Source organism: Megalobrama amblycephala, linkage group LG18, assembly GCF_018812025.1.
Source record: "Megalobrama amblycephala isolate DHTTF-2021 linkage group LG18, ASM1881202v1, whole genome shotgun sequence".
Taxonomy (NCBI): domain Eukaryota; kingdom Metazoa; phylum Chordata; class Actinopteri; order Cypriniformes; family Xenocyprididae; genus Megalobrama; species Megalobrama amblycephala.
In genome coordinates, this window is record NC_063061.1 from 14,353,509 (window position 1) to 14,371,109 (window position 17,601).

General features: G+C 37.5%; 3 protein-coding genes across 3 annotated transcripts; 2 read left to right on the forward strand and 1 right to left on the reverse strand.

The window, feature by feature from the left end:
* Window positions 1–66: 66 nt before the first annotated feature.
* On the forward strand, window positions 67–2,520 carry LOC125252234 (claudin-4-like). The gene has a single exon (XM_048165395.1). The coding sequence runs from the start codon at window positions 565–567 to the stop codon at window positions 1,504–1,506; it is 942 nt and encodes a 313-aa protein (XP_048021352.1). The 5' UTR covers window positions 67–564; the 3' UTR covers window positions 1,507–2,520.
* mettl27 (methyltransferase like 27) lies at window positions 2,521–7,896 on the reverse strand. The gene is made up of 6 exons (XM_048165396.1): window positions 7,776–7,896; window positions 6,488–6,609; window positions 6,283–6,411; window positions 4,102–4,231; window positions 3,628–3,720; window positions 2,521–3,443 (listed from the first exon to the last, which is right to left on the reverse strand). The coding sequence occupies exons 1-6, from the start codon at window positions 7,843–7,845 to the stop codon at window positions 3,238–3,240; spliced, it is 750 nt and encodes a 249-aa protein (XP_048021353.1). The 5' UTR covers window positions 7,846–7,896; the 3' UTR covers window positions 2,521–3,237.
* Window positions 7,169–17,024, forward strand: nf2b (NF2, moesin-ezrin-radixin like (MERLIN) tumor suppressor b). Its single transcript, XM_048165394.1, has 17 exons — window positions 7,169–7,462; window positions 8,792–8,898; window positions 8,983–9,108; window positions 9,201–9,323; window positions 9,480–9,563; window positions 11,014–11,082; window positions 11,179–11,261; window positions 11,340–11,415; window positions 11,557–11,694; window positions 11,778–11,852; window positions 11,926–12,039; window positions 13,265–13,387; window positions 13,639–13,856; window positions 14,248–14,350; window positions 14,441–14,580; window positions 14,665–14,815; window positions 15,262–17,024. Exons 2-17 carry the CDS (start codon window positions 8,809–8,811, stop codon window positions 15,307–15,309), a joined length of 1,761 nt encoding a protein of 586 aa, XP_048021351.1. The 5' UTR covers window positions 7,169–7,462; window positions 8,792–8,808; the 3' UTR covers window positions 15,310–17,024.
* Window positions 17,025–17,601: the final 577 nt, after the last annotated feature.

Here is a 17,601-nt window from a genome sequence, read left to right on the forward strand (position 1 = left end):
CGATGAAAGTCAAAAGTCATCAAAACTCTTTGGTTTCTAACATTCCTCAAAATATTTTTTTATTAAGTCCCATGGAAAAAAAGAAAGAAAGTCATTCAAGTTCAAAACAACATGACGGTAGAATAATTATAGCATCAATTATGAACTTTTCATGGGATACAGGGGCTGCCTCATTGGTCAGATCTCAAACAGAAAGACAAAAGCGTGAGATCGAAACTTCATCTGGATACCTGAATGCAGAAACACCTGAGCCCTTTTCAGGAGTCCAACGCAGATGTCCAAATTTCCTCTTTTTACATGACCCGCCCACATTGTCCAAGGAATCTGGTTAGTCTGGTAGCATGTGGACTAATGGAGGCATGGTCTGTGCACTGCACACGCCTCCCCAGTCATTCTCTCTCTTTTTAGCATACAAACACCTCATCACTGTCACCAGAGTGAAAGCTGAGCTGCAGACAGGAATGAGTGAAGAAGGAAACAAGGCCTTCAAAAAGGCTTTAACTGTTGAAAGGAACGAAGAGGCCTCAGTATAGCAGTGGACGTGTATAATTTAACCCCAGCGAGATGGCTTCCCTTGGCATGCACATGCTGGCGAGTGCCTTGGCCTTACTGGGATGGACTGGAGCCCTCCTGTCCTGCATCATGCCAATGTGGCGTGTGACAGCCTTCATTGGAACCACCATTGTCACCTCAGAGACCATGTGGGAGGGCATTTGGATGAGCTGCGTGATACAAAGCACAGGCCAAATGCAGTGCAAACCGTACGAGTCCACGCTCGCATTAAGCTCAGATCTGCAGGCCGCTCGGGCTCTCACGGTCATGTCCATCCTTTTAGGAGCGGTGGGCCTTGTTTTGGCCTTCATCGGAGGAAAATGCACCATTTTCATGGGCGGTTCCAAAAGATCCAAAGCCAGAATTGCAACAGCGGCCGGTGTGACGTTGATCGTCGCTGGAATTCTCTGCATTATCCCTGTCTCCTGGTCGGCTGGCATTGTGGTACAAACGTTTTACAACCCGCTGATGACCAATTCGCAGCGCAGGGAGATTGGCGGTGCCATTTATGTTGGTTGGGGTGCATCTGTCGTCCTCATGTTGGGTGGAGGAATGTTGTGCACCACCATCTGCAAAGACAAAACAGAGGATGACAGCGGTCCTTCAGTGAAGTACCTGATCGTGCGCTCGTCGCAGGCAGGGTCCAGCAGGGCCGGCTCGCAGAGGATGCGCCCCATCTCTGTGAGGTCGATGCAGAGTGCCACTCCATCTGTGAGGTCCCAATGGAGTCAGAAAGTCCCAATGAATCAGGGTAGACCTCCCTCCACAGACTCCCACCAGAGCAAGCCATCAACTACAAAGTCCCAGCTTGCCAGAGCCGAATCGATGCCAGAGTCTGAGCAGGACAAGGGGGCGTGGACAAAGTCCCAGCTGATTGATGATGGTTTGGATCAAATGCTGGCCCCCTCTGAATCTAGCGAGACACCTGAAGATGCTCCAAAGACATACATTTGATTAAGAAGACAATGAAAATGCAAGATCTGTGTTGACTGAGGGACTTACATGGACTTGGACAGTCATATACCTGCTACAGCACTGTGAATGAGGAATTATTGGTCAAATGAAGAAACTAAGAATTTAGTGGATGAACATTATTATGTAAAATTGATAATGATCACATTTTCTTTTTTGATTTTTTTTAGAGAATTGGAGGCACTTTAGGAAATGCAGCTAATTGAGATGAAGATTTGCACTGTGATTACACTCAGACCTCAGCAGTCAAGATTATTATTGTTGTTTTATAGTTCATTTTAATAGCTTTGATACATTTTATGTGTTTAATGTGTATATTTACAATAAATAATGTATATTCATGATTGTATGTGGTAAAATGTTTCCTCCTCATGTTATATACATATATAATGTCATGAATAAAATGGCTGTCAGTAGTTAGCACAGTTTGTTCTGCTTTGTAATGTAAAAAACAAAACCTGACGCCGCTTCAACAAACATATGGAAATTCGTCAGTTTCATTTTGTGTTTTTTTTTTTACCTGCTAAGAATCTAAAATGAACATACTTTTGGTTGAAATACTCATATGAAAGCACTGCTATGACCTTGGCCACACATGTGGTCTTTTAGAGATGGACAATGGTTTGGTTCAAATGTTACAAGAGAGGGAAAAGAACACTTGCTTCATTGTTAGCTATTCTTGTGTCAGCTCAAGCCTTGAATGAAACGGCAGATCCAGGCCAAACCGGTTCAACAGAAAGTATCACCTCATGAAAACGCTTTGCATATTGTTGGGACACAGTGTTTAAAAAGATCTCAGTGTGCTATAATGAAGCTATTCTTCAGTTTTACTTAAAACCTTAGTTGAATTAGGTGTTACAAGTTATGTAGTATGAAGTCAACACTTCCTGAATGACTTTTTATTCTCTTATAATATTTGTTTGGTCAAAACACTGTCATTGCACCTGTTCTTAACTTTTCTAAAGGGAAAAGGGAGCTAATAAATAATCAAAACTGTGGAGTTTTGTAATCTGTTTATTTGCACATGTTCATTTATCTCTGTCTGTGCCAGAAGTATTGTCTAAATGACACAAAATCAAAAGTATTTTAATGGTCTCTGTTAGGTTTTGATGTTCATTAATGCACATATAATATAATGCAATTTCAACATCTTAACACTTTTTAAAAAATCATTGGATTTCAATAACCTTTTTAACTGGAATGTGTCCTTTTAAAATATTCATATCCGTATTATGCACTCAGAAATCCAAACCAAACCAAACCTTGTTTGTGTGTTTTATTTATGTCACCTGACACCAACGGAAATGGCAGCTTCAAAAATTTCAGCGGTCGGAGTATCGGGGAGTGGCAAACTGAAAGGTTAGATGTAACTGGGGAATGGTAGATTTGTAACCATATGCCTCAGACATTTTCTCACGAAATCTTTTAGGTTCACGGACTTCACTTGAACAAAAACCTTAAAGGTTTTCAAGTGACTGCACTGTGTACAAGTGGCAGGTGAAATAATTTAGTGCCAAAACAAATAGATGGATCATGTTTTGACATTTCTCTTGTCAGGTCAGGTACTTCTCTTGGGAAAAAAAGTACTTTTAAAACAAGTGATACTATGATTTATGAAAAAATACCACCACCTGCTGGTGGAATAAGAATTCTGTAGAACAGCTGTGTGGATTACTGTGCAGATTTAGGTTGCCCTTGTGTGATCCTGAAATCCTAAACACTTCTCTGATACAGATAAATGGTGCCTGGAATGTACCCACTGTCCTTTTCTGAAACAGCTCTCTCCCATTCCTCCACCTCAACAACAGTCACACGGCTCCATTTCTGCTCTTCCTCAAGTGCTTTGATCATTTTCTCCAGCTCAGCCTTGTACTCCCGGTTATCAGCGTTCCCTCTTGTAGTCATGCACACATAGCCGCCTGTTACACAGATTGATGGAGATTAGGAAGAATCTCTGAAATTGACATGCATACAAAATGTACAACAATGACATCACATCAATTAAACCATTGTATTAAATTAGAAAAACTTAAAGCACTTAATTAAAGTTTAACTACATGCATGCGTCTTGCAATAGTTATTAATGTGAAATGCAAAAGTTACCTGGTTTTGTAAGATCACAGAGCTCTCTGACGACTGTCAAAGGCACCTGCCCAACGCTTAGAGCTCCAACGATTATAACGACATCATATGTTTCTGAGACAAAGAAGAGAATAAAGTCAAAAATGCAAAAGTGCTAATCAATATAAATAGCAATATCATTACAACAAAAAGACTCCAACATCAAAAGGCATTTTTTTTTTTTCAGATTCAGAGCATTAATAACACTAAAATGAGGAGAAATCAAAATGTATATTCTTTATGTGCAGACTGTCCTATAGATAAAACCAGCAGTATATTTAGCAGATTTATTTCAACAAAGTTCTGGTTTTAATAACTCTGTAATAGGTTGTCTTTATTACAACAGTCTGAAATTGCAAAATGACATCCAAACAGACATTATTACAGATTATTAAGTTACATTTTGATAGCAAACACACAAAACATTAAAGTTCACAGTGTGGTATGGTTCATTACCAGCTGAAATTTCATCTTGACCAAGCAGGCACTGTGTAAGTTGCTGATAAAGTCCAGTTTTCTTTGCCAACTCCAGCATCCTCAAACTTCCATCTACTCCAACAAAGTGACGAAACCCCATTTGCTTTAACTTTTCTCAAACAAATGGGATTAAAAAAAAAAAAAAGACATTAGTCTTTGCATTGGAGGGTAGCAAAACACACATTAAGAGATTTTTCCATCTGCTTTTAATTCTTTACAACCCCATATTTTAGCAGATAAGTTAATTACTAGCCTAATTTTGGCCTCGATCTCAACCTAGAGGGTTGGGTCTTAGATTTTTTTAACTGAAAGAACTCAAAGAGTGAGAGTAAATGGTAGTCTTTTATCCACCCTGATAACATCTACAGGATCTCCTCAAGGCTGTGCTTTTACATCTTATATACAAATGATAGTACAAGTAAATATAACAATAGGTACTTTTTAAAATTTGCTCATGACTCAGTTATTGTGAGTCTTCTGGAAAACAATGAAATATGTCATGGTCCAGTGGTTGATGACTTGGTGTGAAATGGTGATGTAGATATGGTTATTGATTTTAGAACAAAAACACATTCTTCTTAGGTCACATTTATTAAGGGTTTTGTGTGGAATGTTATAAATACCTGGGGACAATTATTGATAATAGATTGCATTTTGATGTGAACACAGAAGCATTGTGTAAAAAGAGACAGCAGCGCCAATATTGTCTACGAAAATTAAGATAATTTAATATAGACAAGACACTGATGGAATTGTTCTGTAAGTCTTATATATAAGTGCTGACCTTTTCTATTAGCTGCTGGTTTGGAAATCTTAGTGTGAAACAGGTTAGTGTGTTAAATTGAATATTCACAAACTGTCATGATCATTACTGGGAGTGCCCTTGTCTGACACCAGAGGGCACTCCAACCCTGACTGTTTCTCACCCCTTGTTTGTCACCTGTCAGAACTTCATTACCCATAACACACTTCCCGGACTCATTATCACTTCATTGCAACCATGACACAAACAGTGGGAAGATCATAGGCAAAGAATGGTTTGTCAGTTTTGTTCAATAGAAATGTTTTGTGAAATGTTTCTAGATAGTGACCATTTCTTGCACCCAGATTTTTCTATGCTGCCTTCAGGTGAGTCGTTATAGAATACCAAAGATGAAAAATAACCGAATTAAATATTCCTTTGTTTCCTGTGCAATTTGATTGTTAAACAGTTTTAAAGAAATTTCTTAGGTAATTTTAGAATGTATGATATATATTATGTATTTTTATTTTTTATTTTCAATAAGTATTGTATTCTGGTAGTTGTGTCTATTGCGCTGCATCCAAATTGCTCGTAAGGGATCTTAAAGGGATAGTTCACCCAAAAATGAAAATTTGATGTTTATCTGCTTACCCCCAGGGCATCTAAGATGTAGGTGACTTTGTTTCTTCAGTAGAACACAAATGACGATTTTTAACTCCAACCGTTGCGGTCTGTCAGTCGTATAATGCATGTCAGGGGGAACTTCGTCTATAAGAGTAAAAAAAAACACGCACAGACAAATCCAAATTAAACCCTGCGGCTCGTGATGACACAGTGATGTCCTAAGACAAGAAACGATCGGTTTGTGCAAGAAACCGAACAGTATTTATATCATTTTTTACCTCTAATACACCACTATGTCCAACTGCCTTGAGCACGCGCATGGCATCCGGTGTGTGAGGTGTGTACGTGCTCTGGCGTAGTTTAAACATGGTGCCTGTAATACAACAGTTGTTATACAAATGGAAGTAAACCACTAAAAAACATGGTTTTATTACATCAAAACTTCAAGTGTATATTAGAGGTTAAAAAAAATTGATATAAATACTGTTTGGTTTCTTGCACAAACCGATCGTTTTGTGTCTTAGGACATCAATGCGTCGTCACGAGCCGCCGGGTTTCATTTGGATTTGTCTGTGCGTGTTTTTTTTTACTCTTATAGACTAAGTTTCCACTGACACGCATTATACGACTGACAGACTGCAACGGTTGGAGTTAAAAATCATCATTTGTGTTCTACTGAAGAAACAAAGTCACCTACATCTTGGATGCCCTGGGGGTAAGCAGATCTTGACCATTAGCAGGTTTATCACATTCTCTTGTGCCCACCACCAGCATTCGAATAAAGCAATGCTTACATGTCCAGAGACCAGGCCTGTTCCGCAGGCCACATCCAGGACAGTGGCCTTCTCCCTGTCACCTGTGAAAAATGAGCTCACACACTCAGCTGCTAACAAGGGGGCACGGTAATCCAGCAGCGCTACATCCTGAGAAAGCAACAATATTACAGATTAAATTGATTTTGAAAAAGTACTGGGAAAATTATTGCTGCCTTAAGTTTACCTGCTCATAGTCCTCAGCCCAGGTTTCATAGAAGCCAACCTTATCCTGGGCCCCTGTGTTTTTGTGGGCTGACAGGATCACATTCTTTACATCAGAAAAGGTCCGACTGGCATTTGCCATTCCTTTAGGGAAAATTACACAGATTCTGGTACTCTTTAGGGCAATTACAAAATATTTTTATGACAATGCCATAGATAGGCTGCTATAAACATTTTATATGACATTTATATAAATATTAAATAAATGTATCTGTATATTTGGATAAAATGAATCATCTTCCAAAATGTATAGATGCAAATCAAATTTGTATATATATATATATATATATATATACACACAACTGACAAAATATTTCATCATAATACGTCCAAATATTTCTTAATAAACCAATTTAATCAAACAAACAAAAAAATAAGATAATTGATCCAAACATTAGTCCTACATTCAAATGTTTATTTAATTGAGAAGAGTGCACAGATGCACAGTCCTGTAGAGTGATGAAGTACTTGATTAATCAAATATATAGTTAGTTTTGACGCGCACGCGCGGAATTGGATGTTTTTTCATGCGCATGTGAGCTACCATTGAACGTATTAATCTTAATGTAATTTTAATAATCTTAATAAACTGTAATGCCGAGTTAAATCACTGTAGTATTTACAAACTCCTAAAAACGGTTGTTTTCCGTCCTACCAGCAGAGGGCGGAAAAGAGAATCAACAACAAAGTGCTGCTAACTCCCTATCCAACACATTCTACTCAGGATAACATCAGATTTATATTCCATAACCGACCAACTTATGGTTCACTAAGAAAATGGACGATTTTTAAGAGTTTTATACACTTTTCGACTCGTTTATACTGATTTCCATGTAGGGGAACGAACCAAATCCGGTTTGCATTGTTGTGGTTTAGCGGAGAGACGGGAAACTCCAAGCCGTGGATCGGGCCTGTTTCAAAACATAACCTATTCAAGGTAACTGATTGATATTTGACTGGTTTTATTCCTAAATCTTTAAAAAAAATATTCGCAGAAGTTTTCTTTATCTTTTAAAGTGACATTGCGCTGCTGCATACGGAGAAAATGACTTTTTACGTCAGGATTTAAGAAAGAAACTCCAGCTCTGTGAAGTCGTATTCTTCTTGCTCTCTCGCTATAACATGGCAGACGGTGTAAAATCTGACTCAAAAAGGCCGAAGACTAATATCATGTTCCGTGGAAATGAATAGAAGTCGTTTATCTATATTGTGTTGTATGTAAACAACTTATAAGCAAGCATGCGACTTACCTGCGGTCGCTTGCATATGCAATATGAAAGTACAAAGTAACCTTAGTATAGACGTAGACGCTGCACTCATGATAACGCATGCAATAATTTAATTAATAATAATGATTTTATATACTTATATATTTATATATTTTATTTTTATTTATAAATTAATGTTTTCACATTTATTTATTCTTAATTTTTTAGATATGCATTTCCTATATATTTCCTCAGTTTTGAAATATGCTTTATGAATAAATGTTTACTTTAAAATTTGCAAAATGTAAAATATACTTGGTAACACTTTACTTAAAACCCTTATAATACATTATAAAGTAATTCATAATGTACATTATAATGCATTATATCTTTACTCAATTGTAACCAAAGTTAAAATGCATTATAATATTTGCAGATTTTGAAATTGCTTGTTTGTTGTGTGTTTTAATGCATTATACGTTCTAAAGGTTTATTCAGTGAAAAGACAAGTATTATAACTGTGCTTACAATTATTTGTAAGCACCATACAATCCATTATAAGATTCATTATGCATTATCACTGCATTAAAAATACTTTTATAATGCATTATACAAATAGGCTTTAAAGTACACATGAAATCAAAATCGACCCTAATTACTTTGTTAGTGCATATTACTAGTCTTGTGGAGAACAATTAATCCGTGCAAGTTAAAACACAGAAAAAAATTGTTTGTCACTGTAATCTTTAATCAAAATCTGAAAAGTTACTTCTGGACTTTTCTGGAATGGTGTTCCTTCCCTGATGACGTCAATTTGACGGCTTGGGTTGAAAACGCTTAAACCACTCCTCTGCAACCGTTAGTCTGCTATGAGTAAGAGATGGAGAGGAGGAGCGCTAAAGTACAACCCTGCCCTCTATTCAATATTCCGTTTCACTTGGAAATACGTCACAACACTGGAGAAAAGTCGTTTGCAACTTCCGGTTCACACAGACTTTAAGCAAAGTTTTACCATATACTTTACTTGCCTATTTTACAGTAAATATTTATGTTTGCAGGTGCTTAAGAAGTCACAATGTCGATTTTGGGTCTAAAAAAGAAGCAACCAAAGACTTTTAAAGTCAAAGTCAGCACCATGGATGCTGAAATGGAGTTCAGTTGTGAGGTAAACATATATGAACTTACATACCTGTGTGTTTTTAATTCTGTGTTCTGTATTACCATGTTTTTGATTATCAATATTTTATAGGTCAAATGGAAAGGGAAAGATTTGTTTGACTTGGTGTGCCGTACCATCGGTCTGAGGGAAACGTGGTTTTTCGGCCTTCGATACACAGTGAAAGACACTTATGCCTGGCTGAAGCCTGATAAACGGGTGAGATGTGGTTGCAGCGCTGTGTGAACAGGTACTTGGAGTTATATAAGAATACCCTGATGAGTTTGTTGCATTTTTTTTAATCCATCTAGGTTCTGGATCAAGAAGTTCCAAAGGACTCTCCGATAACATTTCATTTTCTTGCCAAATTCTTCCCTGAGAAAGTTGAGGATGAGCTTGTTCAGGAAATTACTCAGCACCTCTTCTTTTTACAAGTATGTGGGAGTTGTTCTTGTGAATGATTTCTCTCCATGATGGTCTTTTCTGCTCTACAGAAACCTCTTTTGGTGTTTTGCAATGATTAATCTTGTTTTCTTTGAGCAGAGTTGTTCTAGATTTGAAATGAAGACTCTTTCTGTTTCTTTACCAAGGTCAAAAAGCAGATACTGGATGAGGAGATCTTTTGCTCTCCAGAAGCTTCTGTTCTTTTGGCATCATATGCTGTTCAAGCCAAGGTAGGTCTCCATATCCGTGTTTACTGGAAAGATGAGTATTATCGCTGTTGAGCGGAAACCTTGTATCTCCATCTTTCGTCTTTTTTTCTTTCATAAATCGTTACTATTGGTCACCCTTTATGCATGTCTGAGGGCGTTGCAAATATTTAACCAATGAAAAGTATTAAAGGTGCCATCGAACTTTTTTTACACAATGTAATATAAGTCTAAGGTGTCCCCTGAATGTGTCTGTGAAGTTTCAGCTCAAAATACCCCATAGATTTTTTTTTATTCATTTTTTTAACTGCCTATTCTGGGGCATCATTAACTATGCACCGATTCAGGCTGCGGATGATTCTGAACGAGTTTGATAGTGCTCCGTGGCTAACGGGCTAAAGCTAACATTACACACTGTTGGATAGATTTATAAAGAATGAAGTTGTGTTTATGCATTATACAGACTGCAAGTGTTTAAAAATGAAAATAACGGCTCTTGTCTCCATGAATACAGTAAGAAACGATGGTAACTTTAACCACATTTAACAGTACATTAGCAACATGCTAACGAAACATTTAGAAAGACAATTTACAAATATCACTAAAAATATCATGGATCATGTCAGTTATTATTGCTCCATCTGCCATTGTTCGCTAGTGTTCTTGCTTGCTTACCTTGTCTGATGATTCAGCTGTGCACATCCAGACGTTAATACTGGCTGCCCTTGTCTAATGCCTTGAACATGAGCTGATATATGCAAATATTGGGGTCATACATATTAATGATCCCGACTGTTACGTAACAGTCGGTGTTATGTTGAGATTCGCCTGTTCTTCTGAGGTCTTTTAAACAAATGAGATTTACATAAGAAGGAGGAAACAATGGTGTTTGAGACTCACTGTATGTCATTTCCATGTACTGAACTCTTGTTATTCAACTATGCCAAGGTAAATTCAATTTTCCATTCGATGGCACCTTTAAAAAGTGCTTTCAAAACTTCACAACTCCACCCACCTCGATTGTGAATGAAGTGTCGCATGCAGTTTGGAACGTCTCTGCTTGTTTGCAATGCAAGGGTAAATAAAAACTGGTTCTTTGAATAAGTACAGTGTTTTCTTTTTTCAAGAAACACTATATGCATTGAGAGCAGAGAAGAGTGTCGGAGCCTAGCATTTGTCGTTGAGTCATAGCCAGTACTGTCTTAAATAGCACTTTGTCTTTATTAACATGAGATTTTTGGCTGAGCGCCCACATAGCAACAGTAAACTTTATAACCTGCAATTTGATATAAAGCCACAAAATCAACTTTTTGACAACGCAGTGTCTAATAATTTTAATAAAGTACAGTGTTTTTCCATTTTCTGAAAAGAATCGTTTTTGGAGATGCAAGGATCCACCCAACAGCTACAATATAATTAAATAGTGTTGATTAAATATTTTTTTAATATTTCCTGTTTGTCTTGCTTTCTGCAGTATGGAGACTATGATCCAAACTTTCACAAGCCAGGTTTCTTAGCTCAAGATGAGCTCTTGCCCAAAAGAGTGAGTAAAGGCTGTACTACTTGAGAATTAAATTAACCAGCTTTTGCATTCATTAAAATGACTTATTGTATGTGATTTATGTGTTTTATTTTCCAGGTGCTGATGCAGTATCAGATGACACCTGACATGTGGGAAGAGAAGATAACCGCTTGGTATGCTGAACACAGAAACATCACAAGGTAAGGCTCTGGAAATCCTGTTTTTGTCCGTGTAAACTCTGTAACATGAAAGACGCTACATTTGTTTTGTGTTTGTAGGGACGAGGCTGAGATGGAGTATCTAAAAATAGCACAAGATCTAGAGATGTATGGAGTTAGCTACTTTTCTATTACAGTAAGTTTTTCAAAACTGAGACTTTGAGATCACTTGGAAGGAATAACTTCCTCTTGGTATATTTTCATGGAGATTGTGTGTAGTTACCACCAAGTTTTGGATTATGAATAGTTACATCTCTACTACTTTGGTGTTACACAGCAAAATAAGAGGGACACAGAGCTGCTTCTTGGAGTTGATGCTCAGGGTCTTCACATCTACAGCCCCAACAACAAGCTCAGCCCCAACAAATCCTTCCCCTGGAGTGGAATCCGAAACATCTCGTACAGCGAGAAAGAGGTTGGTAGAAGACAAATTCTTGACCAAAAACATAAAATAATTTTGGATTGTAATTTTCAAACATACCTTATGTCACTCCTCAGTTTACTATCAAACCATTGGACAAGAAAACGGAAGTTTTTAAATTCTACTCCTCTCAGCTCAGAGTTAACAAACTGGTGAGTTACTTTTATGAGTGTTTCTGTAATAAAGTCTATCAAAATATTTGCTCATGTCATTTGTATATATTAGATATTACAGTTGTGTATTGGGAACCACGACTTGTTCATGAGGAGGAGGAAGGTGGATTCCATAGAGGTGCAACAGATGAAGGCTCAGGCCAAAGAGGAGAAGGCCAGGAAAAAGGTCTGCCATTTTACTTCCATTCATTAGTTTAATGTTTATTATCATTAACCTTCTTCATTAACGATAGAACTGTGTGGTATTGCATTTCTTATGAATCTTAATTCATTTAATGTTTATTATGCTAATCGAACATTCATTAAATATAATGAACATTACAGCTATAAACATTAAAACAACAAGGCTTAATAAACAAACTTATGCAGTACATGTTTAGCTTCAGTCAGGGTGTACGCCCCAATATTTTCATATGCCAGCCCATGTTCCCAACATTATGAAAGGCATTAGACAAGGGCAGCCAGTAACGTCTGGATCTGCACAGGTGAATCAACAGACTAGGTAAGCAAGCAAGAACAATAGCGAAAAATGGCAGATGGAGCAATAATAACTGACAGATATTTAGTGATATTTGTAAACTGTCTTTCTAAATGTTTCGTTAGCATGTTGCTAATGTACTGTTAAATGTGGTTAAAGTTACCATCGTTTCTTACTGAATTCACAGAGACAAGAGCCGTCGCTATTTTCATTTTTAAACACTTGCAGTCTGTATAATTCATAAACACAACTTCATTCTTTATAAATCTCTCCAACAGTGTAGCATTAGCCGTTAGCCACGGAGCATAGACTCAAACTCATAGAGAATCAAATATAAACATCAAAATAAATACTTTACTCACATAATTCGACGCATGCATGACGAACATCTTGTAAAGATCCATTTGAGGGTTATATTAGCTGTGTGAACTTTGTAAATGTGCTGTAATATAATCGAGAGCTCGTGTGGCAGGGAGCAGGCGAATTAAAGGGGCGGCGCGCTGAAAAAAATCAGTGCATAGTTAATGATGCCCCAAAATAGGCAGTTAAAAAAATTAATTAAAAAAAATCTATGGGGTATTTTGAGCTGAAACTTCACAGACACATTCAGGGGACACCTTAGACTTATATTACATCTTGTGAAAAATCATTCTTGGGCACCTTTAAATGTTCATCAAAGAATCCTAAAAAAAAGGTCAGGTTTTTCACAAAGATATTAAGCAGCACAACCTTTTTCAACTAATAATAACAAGAAATGTTTTTTGAGCATCAAACCAGCATATCTGAAGGATTATGTGACATTGAAGACTGGCGTAATGATGCTGAAAATTCAGCTTTTACAGGAATAAATTACATCTTGTATTGTCTTATGCCAGATGTCTGCCATTGGCTTATTATGTGTGTGTATATTTAGGTTGAGCGTCAGATTCTTGCACGGGAGAAGCAAATGAGGGAGGAAGCGGAGCGAGCGAAAGAAGATATGGAGCGCCGTTTGTTCCAGCTACAGGACGAGGCTCGAATGGCCAATGAAGCTCTAGTGAGGGTCTTGCCAATCTTGAAATTGAGTGATGTCTAATAGTTTACTCTCTTTTTCCTGCCAGCTTGTAATATATGTCCTAAGAGCCCCAGCAGTATAAAAGTATGTGGTGCAGACATAAATTTGAGATGAACTGCAGAAGTATTATGGTCTAAACCATTGTCCTTGACTCCCATTAGAATTCCATTCATGCTCTGAGACTCCCTGAGCTTGATCCTGTAAGCCTTTCTTATCGGTCTCCCTCTCTGCAGCTGCGCTCCGAGGAGACGGCTGACCTTCTGGCGGAGAAAGCCCAGATCGCAGAGGAGGAGGCCAAACTATTGGCCCACAAAGCAGCTGAGGCAGAACAGGAAAGGCAGAGGCTGGAAGTCACAGCCCTCAAAACCAAAGAAGAGAAGAGACTGATGGAGCAGAAGATGAGAGAAGCAGAACAACTGGCGGTTAAACTTGTTGAGCAGTCGGAGAGGAGGTGGGCCATTATGGTTATCAGTCGTTGATACCAGTACCAGTGAAATTTCATAACTCTGGATATTTACTTCACAGCAAAAAAATGTGTTAATGAACACACTTATAATTAAAAAGTTAAATATTAAAATAAATAAAAACAATGGCTTCAGTTATTCTCTCTTAATTAACATTGATTCAAGTTTTCAATTATTCAAGTAAACAAAGAAATTTGATATTTTAAGTTGCTCTCAATTTTTCTTCCTTAAAGTTTTACACAAATAAATAATACATTTGAAAAATATTCCATTATTATGCTAAAATATTTGACCACTCTGTGCCATGATTGACCAAGTATCACAGAGAGCCTTTTAATTAAAGAAGTTTAATTCTTGTTTTGTTTTTGTGGCATTCAGACTAAAGGAGGCAGACCATCTGAAACAGGATCTGAATGAAGCTAAAGACGCAGAACGGAGGGCAAAGCAGAAACTCTTGGAAATCACCAAAACAACATATCCTGTAATGCTGCTACGACACGTATCAAAAGTATTCTGCTGTTTATCGTCCTCATAATGCTTCTAAAACATGTCATTTGTGTAATGTGCTCAGTTAATAGCAGCATACTCCAGCCCTCCTCCTCCCACTGGGCCAGAGAATCCAGATTTGGCTCTAGACATGGGCGGCTCCATCCGAATGGACTTCAAAGACTCTGATATGAAGAGACTTTCGATGGAGATTGAGAGAGAACGGTACGCACTTTATCATGTCATGTCTGAAAAACTACTGAAAAATGAAGCTGAATTCAAGCTGCTGTCTTCTTGTGTGTGTCTCAGGCTAGAGTACATGGAAAAGAGCAAACATCTTCAAGACCAGCTGAAGGAGCTCAAGTCAGAGATTGAATCCCTTAAGCTGGAAGAGCAGCAACAGGCTGGAATCTACAGCCTTAGGAGTTACGCTGAGCCTCCTTATATTCCACACAGCAATGTAAGAAGCACTCACACACACACTGAATACTCATTGCAGCTAAATAGGCATTGTTATATAGTTATGTAACATATCAAACATAAAATAGCTAAACCGACTTTCGAGAAACGCATATTAAATTGAACAAAAGTGGTAGTAAAGACATTAGCAATGTTAATTTTTTTTACTTTTCTATTTCCAATAAATGCTGTTCTTTTGAACTTCATCTTCAATCCTGAAGAGTAAATATTAAGCATCACAGCTGTTATCAACATTTATGACAATAAGAAATGTTTATTGAGCAGCAAATCAGCATATTAGAATGATTTCTGAAGGATCATGTGACACTGAAGACTGGAGTAAAGATGCTGAAAATTCGCTTTTCCCCAGTTCTTTTCATGAAATAGTTCACATTCCGCAAAAGACTGCAACAGTGTTCTTATTTGGCCGTGTCTTGTCTGTTGCAGAGAAATTCTGCCTACATGGCTCAGATGGCTTTCTACGAGGAAGTGTGAAAGAACAATCCAGCCTCTGTTTCAGGAGCAGGAGGATCTGGAGGAACAGTTTGCAGCTCTCACTGAAGCATGCATGTACACCAAAACTGTACACCAAACCTCAGATACTGTGCTTTTAAGATTAATATATTTCTCTTTTTTTTTTTTTTGAGTCAGCCAGTTAGGCTTTGTGTACACCTCAAGTCATGTTTTACTAATACCACAAATTGTTTGGCACTTTCAAGCACATAAAACTGTGTTTGTTTGTTCACATGCCAAAAATATTTGCCAGAAATGGTATGAAGGGATATTTCAGATACAGATGGTGCCTTCAGAATGATCAAATAATTAAATGATGAACAGAAGCATGTTAATAAGGTTGTAATGCCACCAGAAATACAAGGACTTAAAAAGTATTACTATGAATTTTTCCTTCTATTCTTTTCCTATGGGATGCTTCATCAGTTTAACACTAGGTGCCTTTTACACATGCCACAGATAGTGGCTCTCACTACAATATCAGTCAATTTCAATTGAATTTTTTTTAGTAATTGCATGTTTTGAACTTTGGATTGTGCTTTTTTGAATATGTAGATGATTGATATTTTCCAGTACACTCCAGTGCCTTTTGAAAAGGCTTGCACTACTCATTGGGCTGGATGATTCTCTCCCGATGCACTCTTTCTCGTGTTATGACTGGTCATATAACCTGCTTGGTGAGCGTGTCAGCTGTAACTACTCTTATATTCAGGAACAGAGGTAGATTGATGGCCTCTCTGTTTATAAATGTGCTGTACTCATCCATTTTGGCTGGAGCCTCACACTCTTGAGTGTTTTTTGAATCTGTGACAGTTTTTGATATAGTGATACACAGGCAGATTTATTGGTTTATCTACCGTTTTCTGTTCCTAAATCAACTAACACTTGGACTTAGTGTTATGGTTGTGAGCCATGTTGACATTTCAGCACATTTACATCTGAATAACATTTCAGATCTTGTTTTTTTTCCTTCAAATATCATGAGGATTTTTTTTTTTTTTTTTGAGAACATCAAAATGTCCTTTGTTTCAAAATGCAGTGTATGCAATTACACAGGACATTACATTTTGCACTCATTTTTTGAATGTTTTGAATGCTCTTGGGTGTAAAGACAGTTCATTTGTTGCAGAAATGTTGGTTTGAGACAAATTAACCTGTCCGCTCATATGCCTCATTATGTTACAGCTGACTGTATATTTATCAGCATGCTATTTTTGCATCAATAAGAGACCAGCGAAATACATGCATTTTGGAGCAATATCTTTTGTAAATACACTACATGCATTGCTAAGTCTTAGTATAAGTAGCACAAGACATTCCTGTTATCTTCAGCATGACTGTGTACACACTAGCTTGAGATGTCTTAAAATAGAGTGACTTCACAAGGCAATTGTTCATGTTTTAATGAATGCCACTAAGTGCCCGGTTTGTCTTTTTGATTAGTTGGCTGTGTTTGTCTTTATCCAGCTGCACCACATAAAGAACTTGTTTTTGGCATGAATTTCATAATGTCACAATCACCATTGTTATTTCCTTTCAGAACACAAACTGCCTTTGTTTAATTAAGTGTGCCATGGATTCAGACACAGATGGTCCATATGAATGTGGACGTACATCAAGCTCATGTGCAGTGAATTGTAAACTGATGTACAAATAAACTGCAAAGATGCATTTAAGAGTTTTTAGCAGTGCTGGAACCCTATTGTGTTTGTACAGTTTTTTTCTTCTTTCTGCCCTTAAAGCGAGCCATCAGAGACTGTGAATTGACTCAGGATGGCCTCAATTGTGGACCGATACTCAGAGACAAAGACAGGTCTGTATGGCACTAGGTTATTAGGCTATTTACGTTTTGGTTCGTAACTCTGGAATCCTACGGGCAATTTTGAATTTACTGGAGAAGAATAAATAAATAAATAAATAAATAAATATTTCACCAAACTCCTAACGAAATTCGATACACAGGCTACATTAGGCATACCAAGTCGCATCAAAATTGCATCTATAGTGGGCACTACAACTGAAAATCCCTGTCATAAGTATGTGTTTGACCTCATGATTCTCATTTGCTCTGACATGCACTGTGAGCTGTAAGGTCTTATATAGACCGGTGTGTGGCTTTCCTAATCAAGTCCAATCAGTATAATCAAACATAGCTGGACTCAAATTAAGGTGTAGAACCATCTCAAGGATGATCAGAAGAAATGGACAGCACCTGAGTTAAAAATATGAGTGTCACAGCAAAGGGTCTGAATACTTAGGACCATGTAATATTTC